Genomic DNA, 27,442 nt, shown 5'->3' with positions numbered 1-27,442 from the left:
TTGAAACATTACAATTGTTGCAACCCCATTCTGAACAATAAAATGTCAATCATTTAAGAGTATTAGCAATGCAATTACCTAATGTTTAAATATTTTTAGCTGCTTTCACCTGTATCTGTAGAGGTCTGTCCTTAATAGTCTGCTTTTCTGTTATCATATGTGGTGGGTGGGGACTACATTTTATATTTGACCATCATCTCCATGGATAAGATGGAGTTCCTGTGTAGCAAGGTCTACTTTGGTGAGTAGGGAGGTAAATTTCACAATTTTTTTGGGCGTTAGTCTGGATGTCTATTCTTTTTTTTTTTTTTAAGACTTTATTTATCATGAGAGGCACACAGAGAGACAGAGACACAGGCAGAGGGAGAAGCAGGCTCCTTGCAGGGAGCCCAATGCAGGACTTGATCCCAGACCCTGGGATCATGCAGGGAGCCAAAGGCAGACACTCAACTGCTGAGCCACGCAGGAGTCCCTGGATGACTATTCTTAAGTAAAGAAACAGTATTGTTTTGACCTCTACTCATGAGGCCTTGAAATGAAAGGGTAAAGAGTTGTCTAGAGAATTTATGCTCTTCTTGATCTCTTGTGCCTTTAATAATAAGCAGAGAAAATTTAATTTCAACCAAACTCCTTCATTTTTTTAGTAATTAGCCATATTTGTCAAGACTGTCATTTTAGCATGAATTCTCTGAATATATAAACATATACCTATGGAAAATTGTCTTTCAGATATCTGGGTTCTTCCCCTAGTACCCAACATTTTTGAGTCAGCTTCTCTTGCTTAAAACCATCATATGACTCTTCACTGATCCAGGGTCCTCACGCACTTCTCACTAGGTCAGTTTCATTTGGTCTCTCTTTGCCTAGTTTAGGTTCTCAGTGGCTCTTTGTTTTTTTTTTTTTGTTTTTGTTTTTGTTTTTTTTTATTAGCAAGGTCTTTATTATGAAAACAAAACAAAAAACTTAGAATTAATTTTATTTTATTTTTTATTTTTTTATTTTTTTATTTTTTTATTTTTTTTATTGGTGTTCAATTTACTAACATACAGAATAACACCCAGTGCCCGTCACCCATTCACTCCCACCCCCCACCCTCCTCCCCTTCTACCACCCCTAGTTCGTTTCCCAGAGTTAGCAGTCTTTACGTTCTGTCTCCCTTTCTGATATTTCCCACACATTTCTTCTCCCTTCCCTTATTTTCCCTTTCACTATTATTTATATTCCCCAAATGAATGAGAACATATAATGTTTGTCCTTCTCCGACTGACTTACTTCACTCAGCATAATACCCTCCAGTTCCATCCACGTTGAAGCAAATGGTGGGTATTTGTCATTTCTAATAGCTGAGTAATATTCCATTGTATACATAAACCACATCTTCTTTATCCATTTATCTTTCGTTGGACACCGAGGCTCCTTCCACAGTTTGGCTATCGTGGCCATTGCTGCTAGAAACATCGGGGTGCAGGTGCCCCGGCGTTTCATTGCATTTGTATCTTTGGGGTAAATCCCCAACAGTGCAATTGCTGGGTCGTAGGGCAGGTCTATTTTTAACTGTTTGAGGAACCTCCACACAGTTTTCCAGAGTGGCTGCACCAGTTCACATTCCCACCAACAGTGCAAGAGGGTTCCCTTTTCTCCGCATCCTCTCCAACATTTGTGGTTTCCTGCCTTGTTAATTTTCCCCATTCTCACTGGTGTGAGGTGGTATCTCATTGTAGTTTTGATTTGTATTTCCCTGATGGCAAGTGATGCAGAGCATTTTCTCATATGAATGTTGGCCATGTCTATCAAACGTTTAAAGAAGAAGCCATGTTTTATCAAACGTTTAAAGAAGAAATCATACCTATTCTCCTAAAGCTGTTTGGAAAGATAGAAAGAGATGGAGTACTTCCAAATTCGTTCTATGAAGCCAGCATCACCTTAATTCCAAAGCCAGACAAAGACCCCGCCAAAAAGGAGAATTACAGACCAATATCCCTGATGAACATGGATGCAAAAATTCTCAACAAGATACTGGCCAATAGGATCCAACAGTACATTAAGAAAATTATTCACCATGACCAAGTAGGATTTATCCCTGGGACACAAGGCTGGTTCAACACCCGTAAAACAATCAATGTGATTCATCATATCAGCAAGAGAAAAACCAAGAACCATATGATCCTCTCATTGGATGCAGAGAAAGCATTTGACAAAATACAGCATCCATTCCTGATCAAAACTCTTCAGAGTGTAGGGATAGAGGGAACATTCCTCGACATCTTAAAAGCCATCTATGAAAAGCCCACAGCAAATATCATTCTCAATGGGGAAGCACTGGGAGCCTTTCCCCTAAGATCAGGAACAAGACAGGGATGTCCACTCTCACCACTGCTATTCAACATAGTACTGGAAGTCCTAGCCTCAGCAATCAGACAACAAAAAGACATTAAAGGCATTCAAATTGGCAAAGAAGAAGTCAAACTCTCCCTCTTCGCCGATGACATGATACTCTACATAGAAAACCCAAAAGTCTCCACCCCAAGATTGCTAGAACTCATACAGCAATTCGGTAGCGTGGCAGGATACAAAATCAATGCCCAGAAGTCAGTGGCATTTCTATACACTAACAATGAGACTGAAGAAAGAGAAATTAAGGAGTCAATCCCATTTACAATTGCACCCAAAAGCATAAGATACCTAGGAATAAACCTCACCAAAGATGTAAAGGATCTATACCCTCAAAACTATAGAACACTTCTGAAAGAAATTGAGGAAGACACAAAGAGATGGAAAAAATATTCCATGCTCATGGATTGGCAGAATTAATGTTGTGAAAATGTCAATGTTACCCAGGGCAATATACACGTTTAATGCAATCCCTATCAAAATACCATGGACTTTCTTCAGAGAGTTAGAACAAATTATTTTAAGATTTGTGTGGAATCAGAAAAGACCCCGAATAGCCAGGGGAATTTTAAAAAAGAAAACCATATCTGGGGGCATCACAATGCCAGATTTCAGGTTGTACTACAAAGCTGTGGTCATCAAGACAGTGTGGTACTGGCACAAAAACAGACACATAGATCAGTGGAACAGAATAGAGAATCCAGAAGTGGACCCTGAACTTTATGGGCAACTAATATTCGATAAAGGAGGAAAGACTATCCATTGGAAGAAAGACAGTCTCTTCAATAAATGGTGCTGGGAAAATTGGACATCCACATGCAGAAGAATGAAACTAGACCACTCTTTTTTACCATACACAAAGATAAACTCAAAATGGATGAAAGATCTAAATGTGAGACAAGATTCCATCAAAATCCTAGAGCAGAACACAGGCAACACCCTTTTTGAACTCGGCCATAGTAACTTCTTGCAAGATACATCCACGAAGGCAAAAGAAACAAAAGCAAAAATGAACTATTGGGACTTCATCAAGATAAGAAGCTTTTGCACAGCAAAGGATACAGTCAACAAAACTCAAAGACAACCTACAGAATGGGAGAAGATATTTGCAAATGACATATCAGATAAAGGGCTAGTTTCCAAGATCTATAAAGAACTTATTAAACTCAACACCAAAGAAACAAACAATCCAATCATGAAATGGGCAAAAGACATGAACAGAAATCTCACAGAGGAAGACATAGACATGGCTCAGTGGCTCTTTGGATGCTGAGGGTTTGTTGCTATCATGATTGCTTATTTTGAAATCTATTAGTTCAACTATGCATCCTACAAATTCTCCCCACCCACTTCACTTAATTATCTAAGACTTAATGGTGCTGTATTAAATTAAGAGTCATGTACTTTTGGGGTCTGCCCTTTAGAATCACAAAGTTGAAGTTTTATGTGTTTTCATGCTTTCCTTAGCCTGGTGCATAAGCCTGTGCTCAGGGGATATATTTGTTAAAATGCATTTGTGTCTCAGGCCACCTAGGACTGCCCATACAGATCCACTCTTAGGTTATTTGGAGGTTGGAGGAAAATGGAACCCAACATTTGAGAGTTCTGATACAAATGAGAATTCTGATTTAGCACACAGGAGCATATTCTGGTGACTTTTCATTCATACACTATAGGATCTTTTCCTATAGATTTCCCAATACACTTTAAAACGAACTACAGGTGTTTTGTTATAAACTGAAAGAACATTTGACTGATATAAAATACAAATTAATCAAAAGGCTTCACCTTGTCCTCCTGAGATCTCAGACTGGGCATTTCAAGTTCTTTAGGTGGAGATTGGGTCAACATTCATTGTTCCTTGTTTGGTTTGTGAGAGTCACAGGAGTTATTTTAATTTCTACATGTGTTTATGAATATGACATTATATTTAGACAGTAATTATGTTAATTTCATCTAATAGTGATATCATCTGCCAATCAATAGCCAAATATTCTAACCTTTAAAAAACACAGCAATTGTTTTTTATGTTTGTAAGCCATGGTAACAATAAGCTTTATAAAAGTGGACATATTTCTTGTGAATACAATTAAAATAGAAAGCTTCACTCTTTTCCTGCAGAATAATGCTCTTGAAAATTTTTGTAACTTATACAGTATGTGCTTGTTAAGGAAAATGTGGTTAACGCAAAAATAAAAGGAAAATTGTAAACTGTGCATCTACTAATGAAAGATATTTACATGACATTTAAATATATATATTTTTCCCCAAGGCACCTATAACAAACATCTACCATCCTTATCAAATACCTAACATGTGTGTTTGGGGAATTTCTACCAATGAGGCAGAACCTGTCTCCCATTTTATTTTATTTTATTTTATTTTATTTTATTTTATTTTATTTTATTTTATTTTTTATTTATTATTATTATTTTTAAAGATTTTACTTATTTATTCATGAAAGATACAGAGAGAGAGAGAGGCAGAGACACAGGCAAAGGGAGAAGCAGGCTCCATGCAGGGAGCCCAATGTGGGACTCAATCTTGGGACTCCAGGATCCCGCCCTGGGCCAAAGGCAGGCGCTAAACTGCCGAGCCACCCAGGGATCCCCTGTCTCTCATTTTAAAAGCAGAAAATCTAATATTCATTTCAACTGGGCTTGTTGCTAAGGGCATGCACCCAGCCTAGGCTACCCCAATCAGATGCAGCCACCATGGGCTTTGGATTGAAAGCTAGTGAAGCAAAGCAGCAGAGATGCAGGAGGACCCGTTCCAATGAAGATGGTGCTGCAGTGGCACCAACATGCAATTTCCAGAGGTTAAAGCAGCAGTATGTCAGCAGTGCGGGATGCTTGATTTTGATGATGGAAATTTTGCAAATAACAATGATTGTGCCCAGCAGTTCTGGTGGTGGTATCGCTACTTTCATGGCTCTAAGCTGTTCTTTTGCCTGTTGCCAGTGACTGCATTGCCCTAGGCCTGTTCTTTGGGTTCTCAGAAAGAGTTTGTTAGTTACCTGACATATTTTATAAAATTCTTTTTGACTGGGCAGCCCGGGTGGCTCAGCGGTTTAGCGCTGCCTTCAGCCCAGGGCGTGATCCTGGAGACCCAGTATCGAGTCCCAGGTTGGGCTCCCTGCATGGAGCCTGCTTCTCCCTCTGCCTGTGTCTCTGCCTCTCTCTTTTTCTGTGCCTTTAATGAATAAATAAAATAAAAATCTTAAAGAAAAATTATTCCATCAGTGTAGGTACACTGCAGTTCCATATGCATTTGAAGATTGACTTTTCCATTCCTGCAAAAGTTGCTGTTTATAATTTTAATAGGGATTGAATTGACGCTTTAGATTTCTTTGGATAGTATTAACATCTTAACAATACTAAGTTTTCCAATCCATGAGCATAGGATGTCTTTTCATTTATTTGTTTGCTTTTAATATCTTTTAGTGATATGTTGTGGTTTTCAGTGTACTATGTTTATGCTTCCTTCAATAATATGCGATTGGATTCAGTTTACTAGGGTTCTGTTGAGGATTTTTGTAACTATATTCATAAAGGATATTTTCCTGTAATTTTCTTTTCTTGTGATGTTTTTATCTGACTTTGGTATCACATTAATGCTGGCCTCATAGGATGAGCTAAAAAAGTATTTCTTTCTCTTCTATTTTTGGAAAGAATTTGAGAAGGCTTGCTGTTATTCTTTCTTTAGTTGTTTGCCATCTGGTCCCAATCCTTTAGTTTTTAGATATTTTTACAATTCTATCTTTTTACTTGTTATAGATATTTGAGATTTTCTATTTCTTCTTCAATGACCTTAGGTAATTTGTGTATTTCTAGGAGTTTGCACTTTAGATCATCTAATCTAGTATTTCTTATAATACTTTATCTCCACTTTCATTTCTGAGTTTAGTTATTTGCATATCTCTCTTTTTTCTTTGACAGGTTAGCTAAAAGTTTGTCCAATTTGTTGATCATTTCAAAGAACCAACTTTTGATTTCATTGATTCTCTCTGTTGTTTTTCGATTCTCTCTTTCTTTCATCTCTGCTCTCATCTTTGTTATCTCCTTCTTTTAGTAGTTTGGGGCTTAGTTTGTTCTTCTTTATCTAACTAGAAAGTGTGTAAAGTTGAGTAATTAATTGGAAATAGTTCTTCTTTTTTACTGTAGGCATTTATAGCTATAAATTCCCCTGAACACTACCTTCATTGCATCTCCTAAGTTTTGGAATGTATTTTTGTTTTCATTCATCTCAAGTATTTTCTAATTTCGCTTGTGATTTCTTCTTCAATATTTTGACTGTATAAGAGCATGTTGTTTAATTTCCATATATTTATGAATTTTCTACTTTTTGAGGGTTATTGGGTTCTAATTTCATTACACTGTGGTTGAAGAAAATATTTTTTTCTAACTGAAGTGGGAAGCCATGAGAGGATTGTGAGCAAAGAAGTGAAATGATATAATGCTATTTAAAAAGAATCACTCTGCTTGCTTTATTGAGAATCAGTTTTAGAGAGGGCATGGAGTAGAGGCTTTTGCAGTAATCAAGTAGGAGATTATGGGGGCTTGGACCAGGTTTGTAGCAGTTGATATGGTACATATCAATTGAACCTTGGGTATATTTTGAGAGCTTAGAGGATGTCCTGATGCTTTGGATGCGTGGTAGGCTGGTGAAAATATTCTGCTTCTTTTTTCTCTTCTCTTTATGATAAATTGATACAATAGGGTAGAGGATACTTGGCTTGTATCTGAGTGGGTTTGAGGAAGTGGATCAAGTGCAACTGTTGGAAATGGATAGGCAATGCTGACACCTGACATGGAATTGTCTCTGGGCACTCTTCTTTGAGCACATGGGAGGAACACCAAGAGAGCAGTCTGTGGAGCCATCCTGGAAATCTCAAAAGAAATTTTTCTGCATTGTCTTCCTCATCTATTTTCTTTTGAAGTTTAACATTCCTATTCTTCAACCTGAAATGGCTGCATCTTTCCCAAGAAGTGAGTTTAGCCTCACATGTCCAAAGTCACTTCTATTAATTGGTTATTCTTAACCCTTTACCTACACAGCTTTCTGTACATATGGGCCCAGGGCCAGGTAGCAAATTCCCAAAACACTCATACATAATCCATGAAATCTTGTGCAGACTCTGAAAATAGCCCAAGTCTAAGTGATGGGAAGCTATGTAGCTACAAATGCCTCAAAGGGCTTTGGATGGAGGCAGAATGACACAAGCAAAAAATAATTTTTTTTTTTATTCTCCCCATGCAAACAGTGTTTCTAATAATGTTGTTTTGAACATTTGTTTAATGTTTGGCTTTGTCCTATTCATGCATTAGCTCATTCAATTGAGGAAATTATTATTTTTTTCTTTTTTTATTTCTTTTTTTATTTTTTTCTCTTTTTTTATTGATATGTTAAATGAGGTCAGAGCCAAATCACTTGCCCCAGGTTCTCCAGCTATCAGTTGGCGAGGCTTAGATTTAAACTCGTCTGTCAATTGTTGAAGCCTTGAAGCAGTAGCTCTAAAATGCTATGCTCTGTACTTAACTTCATACTCTTTCTATTCTATATTCCAATTCATGTACTCCTGCTCTTCCAACAGAATATTTTTCTACATTTTGATAACTTTTATTTATTTTTTTAAAAGATTTTATTTATTTATTCATTAGAGACACAGAGAAAGAGAGACAGAGAGAGACAGAGACACAGGCAGAGGGAGAAGCAGGCTCTACGCAGGTAGCCTGATATAGGACTCAATCCAGGGTCTCTAGGATCAGGCCCTGGGCTGAAGGCAGGTGCTAAACCACTGAGCCACCCAGGCTGCCTGATAACTTTTATTTCTATAGATGCTTTTCTTCTGCAACAAGGTAACTTAGGAAAACTAGATATTTTTAATGAGGAAAACTAAGGAAGAAAGCACAAAATAATTCTGAGGTTGTGTGTTCAGGCAATATAGGACCTTCCATAATATATATTTTGCTAGCCAGTAGGAAAATATTAGGACAGCTTTTGCTTTTAATATTATTTTTAATATTTTTAAAGAAAAAAGCAAAATCAAATCTGTCACATATTAGCACATATACAAAGGGTTTGCATGTATTAAATTATTCAGTATAATTAGAACAACTTAAAAATACTTTATTTACTAGCTACAAACTTTATATTCATCTATTTCTTATATACACAGAATTTTTGCCAAGCTATTTTACAACATGCAATCACTGACCTGTACAGAGCTATCGTACTTTATTCATTTTTTAATTTTTTAAATGTTTTTTTGTACTTTATTCTTTATTCTTGCTTAGTCCTGAGGGAAATTATTACAACATTATTCTAAATGGCAGGTGTTATGCTTCATTTCCTTAACTTTTGGAATGCTATTAGCAACAAATGAGATCTCAATTTGTTACTATTAAAAGTGTGAGAAATTGTAACTCTCTGATGACTTTGCATTTGTTGGACTAATTTACCAGACAATAATCAGAAGTTTTCTGATGAAATTCTGCATTAACAAAATTCAAGCTCAAATCTCAGCTGGCTAGCATTGATTTTTCACATTTAGTTTGTGCTTCTGAGGTTTGATACTAAGCTTCTTGGCATTGTTCTGTGTGCTTTGTAAGTATGGAGGTCACTTTGAAGTTGATCAGATCTTGGCAGGATCTGGAAAAGAATACAAATTTGACTGTAGGTCAGAATGTCACCATCATGAAGTTGGGAGATGGAATAATGCAGCAGTATACTGAACTTGCTAAAAAAATAAAGATGTTAGATAAGATTCTACAATAATCATGTTTGCGTGAATTTTTTCCTATGCAAGTAATTTCAAAAACACTTTTCCAGATTCAAAATAATGAAAATACAACATTCATTATTTATTTACTTTTGTCTTTTAAAAAAATATTTAAAATGATACAAGTATTTCTGATTCTCTCTTTTATCTCAAAATATTTTGTATTTTTCTGTTGCTGATCTAAATCCAAAATATCCTACAGTGTTTTAACCAACTGCCTCATATTTCTAGCCTGCTTTTACCTTCAAATAATGAAAAACATTTGCAGTGAACTTTAGCATCAGAGAGTAGGGTGAGTTTTGGAGGTAAATTATCCCAAACACTAACAAATATGAAAATATCAGCATAGCTTTATTTAAAGTGACCTCTATTAAAAATGATTTCATGTGTATTATTCTCAGTGTCAAAATTCAGACAAAAGGGCTAAAGTATTCTCTCTTTCACATTGTTCTTGTTTTATTATTATTTTTTAAACTTTGACCTTAAAAATTCTGCTTAGTAAGTTTTCATTTAGGAGTCGTAAGTACTGAGTTAATGATGTCAGTTTTCCCAGTACCATCTGGACCTACAGAATTTCTGTCCCAGTTGAAGGATGATATTTGGTAAGCACAGCAACAAGAAATCTACTGAAAAACCAAAAGACAAAAAACAAAAGAAATCAAACAAAGCAGCAGATTGAAGCAGTATTTTTCCTTAGATGTCCTAGCAAATTATGCTAAATTTTCCTACTGTGCAAAGACCAGGAGTTAGGTTTTTCAAACTGTATTTGGTGGTGGCTGACTATGGTGAATCTGAGGGCTGTACTTCACATTCACATTTTGCAGCTGAGTATGGTCCAGTGTATCGAGAAATTTATTTTTTTTAAAGATTTTATTTATTTATTCATGAGAGACACACAGAAAGAGGCGAACAGAGGCAGAGGTTAGAAACAGGCTCCATGCAGGGAGCCCGATGTGGGACTTGGTCCTGGGACTGCGGGATCATGCCATGAGTTGAAGGCAGATGCTCAACCACTGAGCCACCCAGGCATCTCTCAGGAAGGTTAATTAATGCTAGTCTCACAATCATTTGTAAATTTAAGAAGACAATGTTTGCTTTAAAATGTTAGACTTTTTCTTGACACTTTCACATTGTATGATAAACATTTACATGTTTTGGAATAGAACATTTAAAAATTAAATTCAACAATTAAATACTAAATAATGATAACTTTGCTTATCCAAAGCATGCACACAAGCTTCATAGATTTTGTTAATCTTTTTGTGGCACCTCTGTAGTAACCACTTACTATTTTGGCATTCCATTTTGAATTTAATTCTTTGAAGCTGTTGGGATCTCTGGGTGGCTCAGCAGTTTAGAGCCTGCCTTCAGCCCAGGGTGTGATCCTGGAGACCCGGGATCGAGTCCCATGTCAGGCTCCCTGCATGGAGCCTGCTTCTCCCTCTGCCTGTGTCTCTGCCTCTCTCTCTCTCTCTCTCTCTCTCTGAATCTCTCATGAATAAATAAACTCTTAAAAAATAATTCTTTGAAGCTGTTACATATGTTAGAAAGATTGTATTTGCACACTCCTATGTGTATACACATATACACATGTGTCCATTTATTGGTACAATCAGAAGAAGATGGAGTTCTTCAGACCTTTAACACTTTGTAACAATCAGATATGTCTGGCTTTGGGTTCAAAATAGGAAAGAAGACTGGAAAATTTAGTGTAGTAGCAGCAATTGACCATGATTTGTTGTTGAATAATTGCTTTTATCTTGTTCTTCAAAACAATAGTTGTTTCTATACTGATGGAGACATAACAATCCAGTAACACATTACAGGTAATTATTTTCACTGGATAGCTTTAAAAAAATCCCACGGAATATTTTAAACTTTATGAAAAGTTTACATTATACATCCATATTCTCAGAAGATTTCTCCTTTTTTGAGCAAAATTGACGGTATCTTTAGTTCAAAGAAAGAGGATTTATAAGCACTGAGGTCTGGAAGATAAATTCTACACTTAAAGTGTTTTCTTGTTTTTTTTTTTTGTGTGTGTGTGTTTTCACTATGGCTCTTGGAAATATGTCAATAAGTTTTTCTTATAGTAAACAGGTGCTCCTTTAGGACCATTAGCTCATTTATTCCTGGGAGATGTCTGAATTATTTAAACAGACAAAAGGAAAGTTCTCTGTGGAAAGGTGTGTATTATATTCTTGTTTGCCTGGTATTAGTTCATATGTATCCAAACTATTGTCCTGCTTCCTATTCTAACAGTTGATTGATTCACTTTTCTACATGTTTGTTAGTACATATAGGTGGTACATAGACTTTCTTTTCTAAGGATTTGTATTTGAGTATATTTTCTGATACTTTCCCCTAGTCCTTACTCTTTTTCTCAACGGAGGGAGAGGAGGGGAGAAGGACGCTATACAATTGATAAAGTCGATGTCCATCTTAAGCTTTTTCCTTGAGTTATGGGGTAGAAACACTTCTTCCTTTGGGGCTGGTAGATGTTCCTGTCTGCCATCATAATTATGAATTACTATCTTTAATTCTTGCCTAAAAATTGGTAGTCAGTCCATTTCAGAAACGAATGAATTTCCTCTCTTCTTCATTAGAAGGCATCTTTAGTGTTTTATAATCTGCCTGTTTTCTAAAAATTTTTAAATATTTGTGAAAAATAACATAAAGAGGATCATAAGAATTTTCTTTGTCCTTTTAAGGTCATTTTGAGTATTTTTTAGTTTAGTATAGTCAAAAAGTAAAGGATTATTTTTTCTTTTGAAGCCACTGTCTCAGAGAAAATAATAAAGAGAATGACATGTACAGCTGCCTGATAATTTTATTAGATTTCCTTTCCAATTACATTTCATGGAGAAGATCTTTAAATTTTTTCATCTACAAAGTGAGTTCATTTGAGCAAAGATTTTCATTAATTCCTACTCTTTGAGGCAATTTTCTTTCATTCTAATGGGAAAATGAGTCATTTAACTTTTTTCTGTTTTATAGCTATAGATAAAAATGAAATGTTTCTTTTATATATATTTTGTTTTTATTCACTCATAACATTATGTTTTTAAAGCTTCTTTCATCTCTTGGAAAAATCATATATCACTTTAGTATCATAAATGTATATTGAAAATTTTAAATGAGAAAAACCCAACACTCTAGAAGTACTTTTCAGATGTCTCTTTAGTTTGTTTCATGTAATAGTTTGGAGTTTTCAAAGAATCAATGGACAGCCTATTTTATTTTTGAGGGGACAGATATCTAAATAGTGTCTCTGTTACATTTCTATTCTACCTTTCTCAATTGAAGCATAGCTGCCCTCCAACTTGCCCTCTGTTTCCAGAAAGTAGGTGGGATAGCACTGCTAAACAGGATAATGGGGGATATGCTGACATCATGATGCCCTCACACTACTCTCTGAAGTGAAGTGAATTTAGGAATATTCATCCACAGATGTATAGGGTGAACTTATAAAACTTGAAGTGGTGGAGGCAGATTTGGAATTCCTGCGGGAGCAGCCACTGAAGCTTGGATCTCTTGGAGTCACTCTCTTCTTCCGACTGGATTTGGTGTTGTCTGCATTGCTGGGCTCAAACACTACTGTCATGGACTCCATCCTGGTTACCGTATACAGGCTGCTGTGCCGAGTCGGGTGAAACCTGATGGTCTTGAGCTCCAGCTCATCATAGTTAGAAAGTTCAATGAAAGGGCACCAGCGAAACGCTCTCTTGAAGCCAGCTCGAAATCTGAAGAGAAGCAGGCCACAGAAAGAAAACATCATGTTTTTAGGTGGAAATTTCCTTTAATTGCCACAGAAAGCCCTACTTACAGCAATTAAGCAAAATCAATTTTTGAATATGATTTTCTAGCCAAACTCTTAAAGCATATGCCACAGGATTGGTACTAGTGTTTTCAGTTTTCTTCTTTGGATTTTAATTCCCTATCAATGAGAAGCAAGTCATCAAATAGTAAAAGCACAGTACTGAGTAATCCATATGCCAAAGAAACGTGTACCTTTCTTCAATAATTTTGTATATTTACTGAAGTGTAATCAAATTAGGCTTGGTGGTTAAGGCACTTAAAAATGACATATTTAAAAACAGCTTCTTTCAGAAATGTTTACACATTGATAAAGTCTCATTTAATGTTAGAATTAATTACTGATCTTAATGTTTTTCATCTAATCATATATGAAAGTGCAAAATCCTTTGCTTAGTAAACCTTTAAATGAAGTTGATTAAAAACAGATGTACTGTTTGTGGGATGGCTTGAATTGATATATGGCTTATGCAATTAATGAAAAAAAAAGGAAGAATTAAGTATTTAACAAACTTAAGGCACAGTGCAGTAGGGGCTTAACTGGAAAGAGTTTAGAATTTAGCTCACAGTTACTTACATGAAATTCTATTTCTTGTTGTGCTCAAAACACATTGGTTTCTTAAGGGAATTATCAATCTTAGGAAATTTAACTCTGCTTCTCCGTGTGCTGACCATACACCCAAGGTGATTTAATCTGGAAACCACATTTTGCCTTTCCCTCAAGTCTTAAATTTGACTGCAGTCAAAATACTGCCTTTTAAAAACTGGACTTTAAAAGCAGCTTTTCCCTGACCGCTTCAATTTCTTCACAACCCATTTCCATGGAGACTGCACCCTCTCTTACTCACTAACCTCATTATATAGGCAGAAGGACTGGCGTTCTCCTTGCCCTTACTGTTGATTCTATAATCCTCACAGCAACATCTTAGATTTTGAAGTCCATTTATAAGACATCCTTGTTAATAGAGTTCACTGACATATGACATCATCTCTCCATCTTATAGAAATTACCTGTATATTTTATGAAGTGTCCTCATTTCTCTGAGGGCTTAAGCACATATTCAACTCACCTCCTTCAATTATGATGGAAACATTTTTTCTGTGCAGACAAAATTCTGAAGGGTTTGGAGGGAGACTTTAGACCATATAAAAATTTCCCATTTAGACCTTTAAGTTCAGTCTTTTGAGGATGTAACTGTAAAGGTGGGATATTTCATAAAGTAGGAGGAAATTTAGAAAAAAAAAATCAAACTCTGTACTCCTCTCAGTGAATTTAAAAATATTTCCTTCTTTTGGGCATTTTTAGTTTGCACCAAGAAGCTGGAACAACATTATATGCTTTTAGCTAAACCAGGAATTATGAGAAACTTGGGTTTGGTAATCTTGTTTCTACCTTTTATTCAGACAGCAGTAGATGATGGGGTTGTACATAGTCGAGCTCATTGCCAGCCAAAAGCTAGCCAGGTAGACCTGCTGGATGTATTTCCACCTATTTAACTGTTGATAGATTGCAGTGAGGATGAAGTAAATATGATAAGGCAGCCAGCAGATGGCAAATGTCACCACAACAATTATCATCATTTTTACAACCTAGAAAGAAAGAAGGAAAGAGGTCAATATTGGAAAATTTAAGTCATTAAATATATTAGTTGCAGTAGCTTACTGCAAATCATTTTTCTGCCAATACAGTTACATACATAGCATGCCTAAGGATTAGTATTTAAAAAGTGGGAGGTAATATAGGGATAGCTGCCTAAGATAAATCTCAAGAAAACATGCTGATGTCACCATTCTTTCTTTACTGAACCCAAGTGAATGGATGGCACTAAATCAAACAGAAACAGGGATGCCTGGGTGGCTCAGTGGTTGAGCATCTTCCTTTGGCTCAGGGACTAATCCTGAACACATCAGGCTTCCTGCATGGAGCTTGCTTCTCCCTCTGCCTATGTCTCTGTCTCTCTCTCTCTTTGTGCTTCTCATGAGTAAATAAATAAAATATTAAAAAAAGATTTAAAATGAATCAAACAGAAACAAATGTATTATTTGGCCTGAAGACAATAAGTGTTTATAAAACTCTAACAAGCCTAGGGGAGAGAGGAACAGGATTTGGCTGTGCTAGCATGAAAGGTAAAATAGCAGAGATTCTGTATCTAAAGAAACTGACTGTTGAGTCACTGTGGGGATAATGTAAGCTATAAGGGTTGGGCTGGTTCCTCAGTATTTATAATAGTCTGAATATAGCTTAAGACTCTTCAGATTTTTTTATTCTACTACCATGCCCACTAAGCAACCTTCTGAATATTAATTTGGTTTCACTTGTAATCTGGTATTGGGAAAAGTTTCTCTGGATAGTGATTATGTGTATTCACATTAGTCTGAGGAAATATCATTACTTTTGAATTTATACATAGGCAGCCAACTGGTCTATACATTAAGTCATATGAATTTGGTAAGCACGGATCATTTCCTTGGTTTCCACACCTTTGAAACAAAATATTCTGGAAAACCCTGGCCAAAAATAGCGTATCAACCTTTATTCTCTACCACTAAGCCTTAAGTTCCTAAATGACAGAAAGGATGTCTTAATTATCTTAATATTCCCAGCATCTAGCACAACCCGAAGTATATAGCTGAAGGTAAATAATTAGACATGGAATGAATGAATAATGAATGACAATGCATATTTTGCTATAATAAGTTGAATGGGAGGATGTTTTATGTGTCCCTAAATGAAATAAAATCTGTCCATTGTTTATGACTATAAGAAAAGTAGACTCAAAGCAGCTTGGCTTTGTGTGGAAAAGGAAATAGTATTCTATGATGACTTCATTTGATATTTCTCATTAGTAGTCTACCTACTAAATTTGGCTATACTTCTTTTGGCAATTTAGAAATAGGTAAATAAAATATTTAGAATGATATATGTTAAATAAAATAATTTCAGGGTTTACCCTTAGTCAGATCAGCACACAAATCAGAGAGAGTCCTGACATAAATGATCTATGAGGCATCTTAGACTATGAAAATACAGTATTCATGGACTGGATTCATCATTTCACTGCAAGTTAGGGATTTGGATGGAAAATTGGCAAGGTTAAGAGTCAAGAGAGATATATATGATTCTAGGACTAGGCAAATCGTGAAGTGGATCAATCTGGAAGGCTCTTTCCCAAGGTCCTAATCACTGAACCATCCAGGTAAGTAGTATTGAGCTGATGGAAATTGGTCATCAGAGCTGAAGATCCAGGTCAATAGCTCACTGAAGGCCATTACTGGCCTTACCATCTAAAGGTTTTTCTCAGTGCTCTTTAAACTTTAAGCCCTTTTTTCTTTTTTCTGAAAAGCTGTGTTCTGATTTCTATATTTATGTCTCCTATTTCTTATGCATGTATTTGTGGAATATAAGAAAGAATGATATTTTATTATAATACACATTTATACAATGTTTCATGTATTTAACAACTTATTAGTTGATTTTCAATTGTGCTTTAGGAAACTGAGGCAAAGACTAAAAGATTTGACCACTGTGATTCATGAAACAAAGCTGGAGTTTTAAAACTAAGATTAAGTCGTTTTTCTTCCTGCTTACAGTTAATAACATTCATTAAACATCTGCTAGATCTAGAAAACAGTATAGAGAAAAATAATGAATAGAGGACTCATTTCTTATTCTGAAGAACCTTACAATATAATGAAAAAATGTAAATAAAATGCATGGAAAAGTGTGGAATATAAACATGTGCATACAAAATAGAAATAATATTTATGAGAACTTACTATATTATGAGCAAGAATGAAATGACTCGATACATGGCAACTGTAGGCTTAGGGGATATAAGACTAAATTAAACAGGTTCTATTGTCTTTTTATCTTGAATATACGAACATCATATTCGTATGATGTAACATACAAATTACTGTACAACAGTAAAGCTCCTGCCCCAAATTATTCTCCCACCAGAATACTCTTCCCCTAATTATTCCCTGTGGGTACCACCCTCACATTCTTCATACCTTTGCGCAGCTGTCCCTTTCTCTGTGACTCTCATTCTGACCAACCTGTTTAGAATTGTAGTCTGCCCTTCTAGCACCAAACTCCTTAGCTTGCTCTTTATTTTCAGTTTGTTATGTTTATTCTTTACTTTCTGTCTCCTCATGTTAGAATATAAAAGAACAAGAATTTTCTGCTTGCTTTGTTTGCTGATGTATGCAGGCACATAGACTGGGTTTCATAATAATCAGTGCTCAAAAATTTTTTAAATAAATAAATGAAAGTGAATACAAAAAAGAAAAAGAAAAAGAAAGAAAAAAAGAAACTAAGAGTCATATAGGCAGTTAGGAGATGTCCCTAATTTTCCTCAGTCACTAATTACAGGTATCATTTATTTGTCTTCTGAGTTTAAAATGGGCATGGATGTATAAAATGAGCCTGATATTTTATTGCTATCTTACTTTTATAAGGCAAACAAATTCAAAAGAGTATGACTGTACAAACATTATAACCAATATATGATTTTGAGTGCATGAAAGCATTAAATTTTATTCTGAATAAATGTTAAGGGCAAAAAAAATCTATGACAATGTGAACATGGTACAGGTTACTCTGTTAAATACAGTATCAGCAAATATGCATAAATGCTTCTTTGTCTTTGAATGCTTTTCTACAGGCTGACCACAAACTCCAGGTGCATGAAATTGTTTTCTAACAATAGTTAAAGACCTACAAAGACTATCAGAATCTTTTAAGTGATTTCCAACCATTAATGTGGAAGAAGTCCATAATGTGGAAAAATTAAAGTGCATGTGGAGAATTAAATTAAATTAAATGAAAATGCCTCTGGAACAGAAGTTTCAGACAACTTCTAATTACATATACAGGGCCGTATGGACTTTGTTATAAAACAATTAGAAACTTATTTAAAAATAAAGAAAAAACTTAAAAGACCCTAAAAGATTAAAAAATAAAGAAAAATCTAAAAGACCCTAAAGAAAAGAATCTTTTACAGCGAATCATGGCTATAATATACTTCACCTACTTATTTCTGTAAAATACATTTTAACTGTTAGCTTCACTCTCTGCTCAGAATATCTTGTGGAATTATTTCAGATATCAAACTTTCAGGACCCCAGGTATAATGTAAATGCAAAAGCAGGGTCTTGGGTGAGAGAAATTGCATTGATTTGTGAAGTGCCAAAATCATGAAATTGTAATCCTACTCTTTAAATCGCTAAGGAAAAGAGGACTTTGAAACACAAACCTTGATAGATGTGCAAACACTGTGAGTAGTTCCCATGTGTCTCATGGCAGGACAATGGCACTAGCAGATACACACTAAGCGGGAAAGGTACTCAGTTGATAGACTTCCTAGGAATCCTGAAATTGTTAGGCAAGATAAGAGGCTGGGATAGAGACAATTCAAATCTTCCACCATGTCTTAACAAATTTTGTTACAATTAGATATGAAGATTGATTGATATTGGGTATTTCACAAATCTGAGACATGTCCCACTTCTAAGGCAATGGGATTTATTTTCTAGGGCAACATGAACAGTTGTGCCTACCTACTGTCCTTGGCACACTTACTAGCAGGAGGAAGAAGGAATGTGGGACAAGCGATGTAGCTCATACAATTCTACTGCCTGTTTTTAGTAGTTAAGAATCCACTTTATGCACATTGGCGGGACGGAAATGCATGTCCTGGTAAGTGAAAATAAGCTTTGGGCACCTTTTCTTTGTGTATTGAAGAAAAAAAATCTTTGATTTTTGTATCCTGTACAGGTTACACTGGAATGCCTGCAGCTGTTCTTATCTTTCATATTAAATTAGTGTAAGAGGGATGATTTTCAGGTTTAGGTCATAAAAGAAAAAAAAAAAGTAAGTCTAGGGAATGAAATAAAATAGTGCCAACCATAAAAAATGTCTAGGAGTTATATTCTTCAGTGTAGGATTTATTCTTTCTAAGTGTCTGAACTGGAAAATTTCAGCACCATGTGATAGGAAGCTTCTTGTTTTGATTAGAACCCCCACAGAATGTATGTTCTGGAGAACCATCCTATGGATCACACCCTACCACTTCACCATGCCCTTTTGTTTGCACAAATGTTCTTAATGGACTGTTATATTTCTTTAAGTCAAAACTTCAAGCCTGTTTAATTTAACCACACATTAGCAAATTAAAATAATATCCTTAAGAATAGGATATGGGAAAAATTCAATAAAAGCCATCAAAGTTTAAAGTACTGTTTCATGGGCTGTTAGGTTGAGCTTTTGCCACTTCAGTTACATTCAGTAAGCTTAAAACTTTCAGTTTTGAGTGTGAAAATATGAACTAAGTAATAATAGTTGTGAAAAAAAGTGCACCATGGTCCAGAAGCGGAGTTGAATTTTTCTAGTAATTTTACAGTGAAATGAAAATACAGGCTTATTGTGTTAGAGTTGTCCAAGAAATGGGATGTTCGTGCCAACTACAAGTAACATGGACATGCAGTTAACATTAGTTTACAGTAATGCCTGGAAGAAATTATGTCAAGCCCAAACAAATGGAAAAAACCTCTGTATGTCTGTGTGCAATTGTGGAAAACTGCGTGTGTGTGTGTGTGTGTGTGTGTGTGTGTGTGTGCAGTGCTGTATTTGGACTCTACTCTTTTTTGTGTTATTGGTCATATTTTGTTTTTAGTGTATTTTCATTTTCTCCATTGAAAACTTAGACTTTGAGACCAACGTTAAGATTTTAGCCAAAGAAAGTGATGCAGCCACTCAAGGGAAGATTAGGTAAGATTAGAAAAGGAAATACATTAAGGCAAGACGAATAATGACTGATGTTATGGGATCCTGGTTGGAGATCAAAATGTATGGAGGCTTCTTATGGACAAAATTGTGTTTCCCCCATTTTTTTTTTAAGTATACAAGACTTGTTTAATTCATTCTCTCTCTTTCTTCTTTCTCTTTCTTTCTTTCTTTCTTTCTTTCTTTCTTTCTTTCTTTTTCTTCTTTCTTTCTTCTTTCTTTCTCTTTCTTTCTTTCTTTCTTTCTTTCTTTCTTTCTTTCTTTCTTTCTTTCTTTCTTTCTTTCTCTTTCTTTCTTTTCTTTTTCTTTTCTCCTTCCTTCCTTCCTTCCTAGCTTTCTTGTGATATAATTGATATCTAATGTGTATGTTTAAAGTGTACAATGTGATGATTTAATACGTATATGTATTGTGAGATGATTGCCACAATAAGGTCCATCTCCTTGTTTTTGGTTTTTGCATGTGTGTCATAAGCACATTTAAGATTTACTGGCAACTTTCAAGTATATAACCCAGTAGAGTTAACTGTAGTTCCCATGCTTTACACCCGATCCTCAGACTGTATTCATCTTATAACCAGGCTAGTGGAAAAGCTGCAGGAAAGGCATCCCCAGCTGCTTATGGACTGGCCTCCCATAGAGTCCATGACAGGTTGGTAGAATCCAAGTCCCTCAGATAAGTTCTGTTTACCCTGCTTGCTGTTTTCCCAGCCACTCACCTCTCTCTTAGTTCTGCAGCTCATGAATCAGTTCTCTGGATGGAAGGAGAGAGAAATGGGCCTTTTCAGCAGTGCCCTGCAGAGCTGGGGCAGTAGGTACTCACTCATACTCACTCACTCACTCACTCACTCACTCACTCACTCACTAATGTGCTTTCTTTTCTTGCCTTGGGAGAAATCACCTCTGAGATAGCCCCTCTTGGCCCTGGGCTGTCATTTTCAGGAAGAGATGATGTGGGTGGGGTCAAATGGTTTCTCTTACCCTCTTCAGTGCACCTGCAATAGATTTTTTTTTCTCTAATGCTGTGTGGGAACTTCTCTGCTAGATTCCTGGACTTCCACGTGACTCTTTGGTCCGTGGGTGACTGTCTAAATCAGTGTTTTCCAGGGCTCCTGGATTGTAGCTGAGAGGAGCTAGAGCTGGTTCAAGGGCCACCATAGGTACCCAGGTGCATGGAGCTCTCTATATCTATTACCTGACCCATAGTGGGTGAGACTCTATGGTTTTGGTGCTGGCGAAAGAACCAAAGCCAAATGGGGTTATTTTCAAGTTGTCAGGGGTACAGAGCTATTTCTGTGTCTACAGCTAGGACCCTTTTTATCCTCTTGACTGCAGGTCTGCCTTCTCAAAATGACTCTCCTCCCTCTTGGACTGTACCAGATCTATCTGGATTCTTCAGCTCTCATAAAGGCACCTTTGCCTGTGGATGTATACCAAATTGTTATTCAGGATATGACAAGAGATGTCTTATTTTGTCATCTTGCTGACATCACTCTTCAAAATTTGTTTCATGTCCTAATCCTCATTACCTCAACATGAGACTGAATTTGGAGGTAGGGTGTTGAAAGAGGCAGTTAAGTTAAAACGAGTTAATTAGGATGAGGCCTACATCAGGATGACTGGTATCCTTGAAAGAAGAAGTCATTAGAACACTGACATGCAGAGGGAACACCATGGGAAGACAAAAGTTTGCAGCCATCTGCAAACCAAGCAGAGAAGCCTTAGAGGAAACCAACCCTGACAACACCTTCAACTCAGACTGCTCACCTCTAAAACAGTGAGAAAGTAGATGTCTTGTTTAAACCACCAGTCTATTGTATTTTGTTATGGCAGCTTGAAAAGACAGCAACAGTGTTTAAGATGCTGAGGACACTAGATGATATGGCTTCATGCCAGCAAAATAGGAGGCAAAATACTATACAGGGTCCCAGAAAATGGAGATTTCAAGAAAGGTTTGTATGGCCTGTAGAATTGCTTTTCGCAATATCAGAAATAGACCAAGATCTCCAGTTGCATCAGATGAGCCTCTCTTAGGTTATATATGGTCTTCCTTAGGAGCGCTGTTTTCCTTGATAATTCCTTTGCAGCAGAAATAATGACACTGCAAGTTGAAAGCTTGTTTGCTGAATGAGAGGATAGATTTTTCTTGGTTGTTATACAATTCAAAAATCCAATTGAATCTGTCACTTGAGCTTAAACTGAAGAGTGGTCCCTTTGATTAAGGCAAAGCGTTTCTTTGTTATTACATTTAGGTGTTCACCTCTGACAGATCAGAGCTGTTATGGCTTGTTAGGGTAGAGGAAGAAAATTAAAATAGAAAATAGCCAGAGAACAATTTCTATGATTTACAAAAACAGGAGAAGTAGATTTATTTACCAGCATTTCATGGGTATCCAAATAATCAAGAGCAATTTTACAGAGAGCTTTTGAAAAGGAATTGTCACATTTTGTGAATATTGGGACAAAGTCATGTTCCTGAGGCTTCTGTTTTATTAGAATGGGAAGCAATGTCAGAGTATGGTTAAACAACGTGGATTACTTTTAAATACATGTTTAGCAAATTAGGGCAGCCCAGGTGGCTCAGCGGTTTAGCACTGCCTTTGGCCCAGGGCGTGATCCTGGAGACCTGGGATTGAGTCCCACATCTGGCTCCCTGCATGGAGCCTGCTTCTCCTTCTGCCTGTATCTGCCTCTCTCTCTCTCTCTGCATCTCTCATGAATAAATAAATAAAATCTTAAAAAAAATATACATGTTTAGCCATTAACACAAAAATGTAATACTCTTGTACTCTTGTATATTATTCACAACATGTTGACAAAACATAATACTAATTCATAATGGACTATGAGAAGGAAGTCTGGTAATGGAAATGAAGTTTGAAATTCTTTGATCAGTATCTTGTGCTCTTAGGGACAGGGGGTGGGTTGTTAAATTTTAAATGGAGTGTAGTAAAGAGCCCATTCCTGACTCTGCATTTCAAATTTCTGCTTTATAAACTCTCGAAGGTACAGCAGTGTTTCCAGAACTTATCCTGTGTTCTACTTAATGACTTTCATCCTACCTTTCAAAACTTCTATTAAAAAAAAAAAACCCAAAAAACAAAAAACTTCTATTCCCTTATCTTTTCCCTGATTACCTTCCTATACAGACTTTCTGTATACAGACTCTATGCTACAGAATGCAATGTTCAGCATAAGTTCTGTATTTTATGCATTGGCCAGGTATTCTAACATGCATTTTGAGACTCAGCAAAGGAAAATCATGCTGATAGCAACATTGTCCTTTGAGAGAGGCAAGGCCAGCAGACACATTTGAGGATGAGACTGGTGGATGACTCAGTGGAGTCATGATCACTTTTGATTTTAGTAATAGGCATAGTGCTTTTTATAACCATTTAAAAAAACTCTTAGATATATGAACTTATCTAACGTTCATGACAAATCTTTGACCGTATAGCTTCTCCATTTTATGGATGAGAGACTTAAAACCCAAAAGGTAGTTGCTTTCTCAAGATCCCAAAGGCAGCTTCAGAGCTAGGATTCCTGGGTCTCTTAATTCTTCATTAGTTAAGGGCTCATTTTGTATACATTTTACTTCTGGAGACCTTTAGAAATAGTCCTGGCTTCGTTCTCTATTTAGTAAGCTCAGGAGATGCTCAAGTGGAGGGTAGTAAAACTACCTTTTTTTGCCAGGGAATTGCCCATCTGAACTTTATGGAGGATATTTTCCTAAAGCTGGAAGATGAAAGAGTGAGAAAAGAAGTTGGAACAATGGAGCAGGCTGAACTTGAACTTGGAATCTAGTTTATCTATTGCTATGGGAATATGGACAGATTTATCTGCATTAAAACTGTGAAATAGGGACTCAGCCCTTCAAATGTTTTATGGGCTTGTGTGGTACCACTTGCTTCCACAGACTGCATTTATGTTGAGCATATTTAAAGACTAATGGACAGGAAGTATAAATTCTGGACAGTCTCCTATATTCTTTATACTTAGTAGCCATAAAGCAGATCTGCTGAAAGGACTACTTTGATCCCAAATAAATAGTTATTGTTAGAATTTAAGATCTTTTGACATTCACAGAAGGGGAATGAGTGAAGAATATTTCTGCCTCAATTACCTTTGTGTGGAAGTGAGTGTAAATGAACAAACAACTGCAATCAGCTGCCAGCCTGCTGACAACATGGCATAGGGTCAACTCTTCCTATTCTGTTCCAGGAGTTGCCGGGGAGGGAAATCTGGTATTTTGGGAGTTTGCCTGGCCAGGTAAAAAGGCGAGGCTGACATCATTTGCCAGACCAAGAAATTTTATGTCTTGTTCTACATTGACATAACTTGTCCTTTTGAAAATACACTGTTATTAATATATTGTAGTCTGAAATGTTAAGTCAGCCAGTGTCTTAAGGTACTTTTGCAGTTGGCTTTTTGTCTGTTTATTAATTTATTTAAATTCAATTTGCCAACATATAGTATAACACCCAGTGAGCATCACTTGACATGCCCTCCTTAGTGCCTGTCATCCACTTACCTCATCCTCCCACCCACCTCCCCTTCAGCAACCCTCAGTTTCTTTCCCAGATTTAAAAGTCTCATGATTTGTCTTCCTCTTTAATTTTTCCCCATTTAATTTCCCCTACTTCCCTTATGGTCTCTTGCACTATTTTTTATATTCCACATATGAGTGAAACCATATGATAATTGCCTTTCTTCAACTGACTTATTTCACTTAGCATAATGCCCTCCAGTTCCATCAACATTGATGTAAATGGTAAGTATTCATCCTTTGCAATGACTGAGTAATATTCCATTGTGTATATATATGACCACATCTTCTTTATCCGTTCATCTGTTGAAGGATATCTCAGCTCCTACAACAGTTTGGCTATTGTGGATATTGCTGCCATGAACACTGGGGTGCAGGTGTCCCATCGTTTCACTACATCTGTATCTTTGGGGTAAATACCCAATAGTGCAATTTCTGGGTCATAGGGTAGCTCTATTTTTAGCTTTTTCAGGAACTGCCACACTGTTTTCCAGAGTGGCTGTGCCAGTTTGCATTGCCACCAACACTGTAAGAGGGTCCTCTTTCTCCACATTCTCTCCAACATTTGTTGTTTCATATCTTCTTAATTTTCACCATTCTCACTGGTGTGAGGTGGTATCTTATAGTAGTTTTGACTTGTATTTCCCTGATGGAAAATGACATGGAGCATTTTTTCATGTGCCATGTGTAGGTCTTCTTTGGAGAAATGTCCATTCATGTCTTATGCCTATATCTTGATTGGATTGTTTGTTTTTTGGGTGTTGAGTTCGATAAGTTCTTTATAGATCTTGGATACTAGCCCTTTATCTGATATATCATTTGCAAATATCTTCTCCTATTCTGTACATTGCCTTTTTGTTTTGTGACCATTTCATTTGCTGTGCAGAAGCTTTTTATCTTGATGAAGTCTCAATAGTTCATTTTTGCTTTTGTTTCTCTTGCCTTTAGAGATCTGTCTTGCAAGAAGTTTGCTGTGGCCAAGTCAAAAAAGTTGCTGCTGTGTTCTCCTCTAGGATTTTGATGGATTCCTGCCTCACATTTAGATCTTTCATACATTTTGAGTTTATCTTTGTGTATGGTGTAAGAGAATGGTCTAGTTTCATTCTTCTGCATGTTGCTGTCCAATTTTCCCAACACCATTTATTGAAGAAACTGTCTTTTCTCCATTGGATATTCTTTCCTGCTTTGTCGAAGAACAGTTGACCATATTGTTGAGGGTCCATTTCTGGGTTCTCTATTCTGTTCCACTGATCTCTGTTTTTGTGCCAGCACCATGTTGTCTTGATGATCACAGTTTTATAATACAGCTTGAAGTCAGGCATTTTTATGTCCCCAACATTGGATTACTTTTTCAACCTTCCTCTGGCTATTCAGGTCTTATCTGGTTCCATAAAAATCTTAGGATTATTTGTTCCAACTCTGTGGAAAAGAAAAAAAAGCCCATGGTATTTTGATAGAGATTACATTTCTTTTATTAATGTAGTGTATCACATTGATTGATTTGTGGATGTTGAACCACCTCTTTAGCCCAGGAATAAATCCCACTTGATTGTGGTGAACAATCCTTTTATGTACTATTGGATCCTATTGGCTAGTATTTTGGTGAGAATTTTTGATCCATGTTCATCAAGGATATTGGTCTGTAATTCTCCTTTTTGGTTTTAGGATCAAGGTAATGCTGGCCTCAAAAAAGAGTTTGGAAGTTTTCCTTGCATTTCTATTTTTTGAACAGCTTCAGAATAATAGGTATTAATTCTTCTTTAAATATTTGGTAGAATTCCCCTGAGAAGCTATCTGGCTCTGGACCCTTGTTTCTTGGGAGGTTTTTGATGACTGCTTCAATTTCCTTGCTGGTTATTAGTCTGTTCAGATTTTCTATTTCTTCCTATTTCAGTTTTGGTAGTTTATAAGTTTCTAGGAATCCATCCATTTCTTCCAGATTGCCTAGTTTGTTGACATATAATTGCTCATAAAACGTTCTTAAAATCATTTTATTTCTTTGTTGTTGGCCATGATCTCTCCTCTTTCATTCATGATTTTATTAATTCTGGCTCTTTCTCTCTCTTTTTTAAAATAAGTCTAGTTAGGAATTTATTTTCTTATTAATTCTTTCAAAGAACCAATTCCTAGTTGTATTTATATGTTCTACTGTTCTTTTGGTTTCTATTTCATTAAATTCTGCTGTGCTCTTTATTATTTCTTTTCTCCTGCTTGGTTTAGGCTCTTAGGCTTAATTTGCTGTTCTTTCTCCAGCTCCTTTATGTGTAAAGTTAGCTTGTGTTTTTGAGATTTTTCTAATTTTTTGAGAGAGGCTTATATTGAAATGTACTTCCCTCTTAATACCACCTTTGCTGTATCCCAAAGGTTTTGAATAGCTGTGCTTTCATTTTCATTAGTTTGCATGAATCTCTTTAATTCTTCTCTAATTTCCTGGTTGATCCATTCATTCCTTAGTAGGATGCTCTTTAATCTTCAAGTGTTTGAGTTCCTTCCAAATTTCCTGTTGTGATTGAATTTAGTTTTCAAAGCACTGTGATCTGAAAATATGCAGCGAATGATTCCAATCTTTTGCTATCAGTTGAGACCTGATTTGTGACCCAGCATGTGGTCTACTCTGGAGAAAGTTCCATGTGCAGTTGAGAAAAATATGTATTCTATTGCATCAGAATGGAATGTTCCATATATACCTGTGAAGTCCATCTGGTCCAGTGTGTCACTCAAAACCCTTATTTCTTTGTAGAACTTCTGCTTAGATTGTCTGTCCCTTGCTGAGAGTGGGGTGTTGAAGTCTCCCTCTGTTAATGTATTATTATCAATGTATTTCTTTACTTTGGTTATTAATTGGTTGATATAATTGTCTGCTCCCACATTAGGGGCATAAATATTTATAATTGTTAGATCTTGTTGGATAGACCCTGTAAGTATGATATAGTGTCCCTCTTCATCTCTTACTACAGTCTTTGGTTTAAAATCTAATTTATCCGGTATGAGGATTGCTACTCCAGCTTTATTTTGAGGTCCATTTGCATGGTAAATTGTTCTCCACCACCTCATTTTCAGTCTGAAGGTGTCTTTAGTTCTAAAATGAGTCTCTTGTAAATAGCATATAGATGGGTCTTGCTTT

General features: G+C 36.2%; 1 protein-coding gene across 1 annotated transcript in view; it reads right to left on the bottom strand.

The window, feature by feature from the left end:
* Nucleotides 1–12,602: 12,602 nt before the first annotated feature.
* Nucleotides 12,603–27,442, bottom strand: part of TACR3 (tachykinin receptor 3) — a 76,679-nt gene continuing 61,839 nt past the window's right edge. Inside the window, 2 exon segments of the mRNA NM_001097541.1 lie at nt 12,603–12,915; nt 14,382–14,578. Coding sequence (NP_001091010.1) covers nt 12,603–12,915; nt 14,382–14,578 — 510 coding nt within the window.

Source organism: Canis lupus, chromosome 32 (assembly GCF_011100685.1).
Source record: "Canis lupus familiaris isolate Mischka breed German Shepherd chromosome 32, alternate assembly UU_Cfam_GSD_1.0, whole genome shotgun sequence".
NCBI lineage: Eukaryota > Metazoa > Chordata > Mammalia > Carnivora > Canidae > Canis > Canis lupus.
This window is presented reverse-complemented; position numbering and strand designations above follow the sequence as displayed.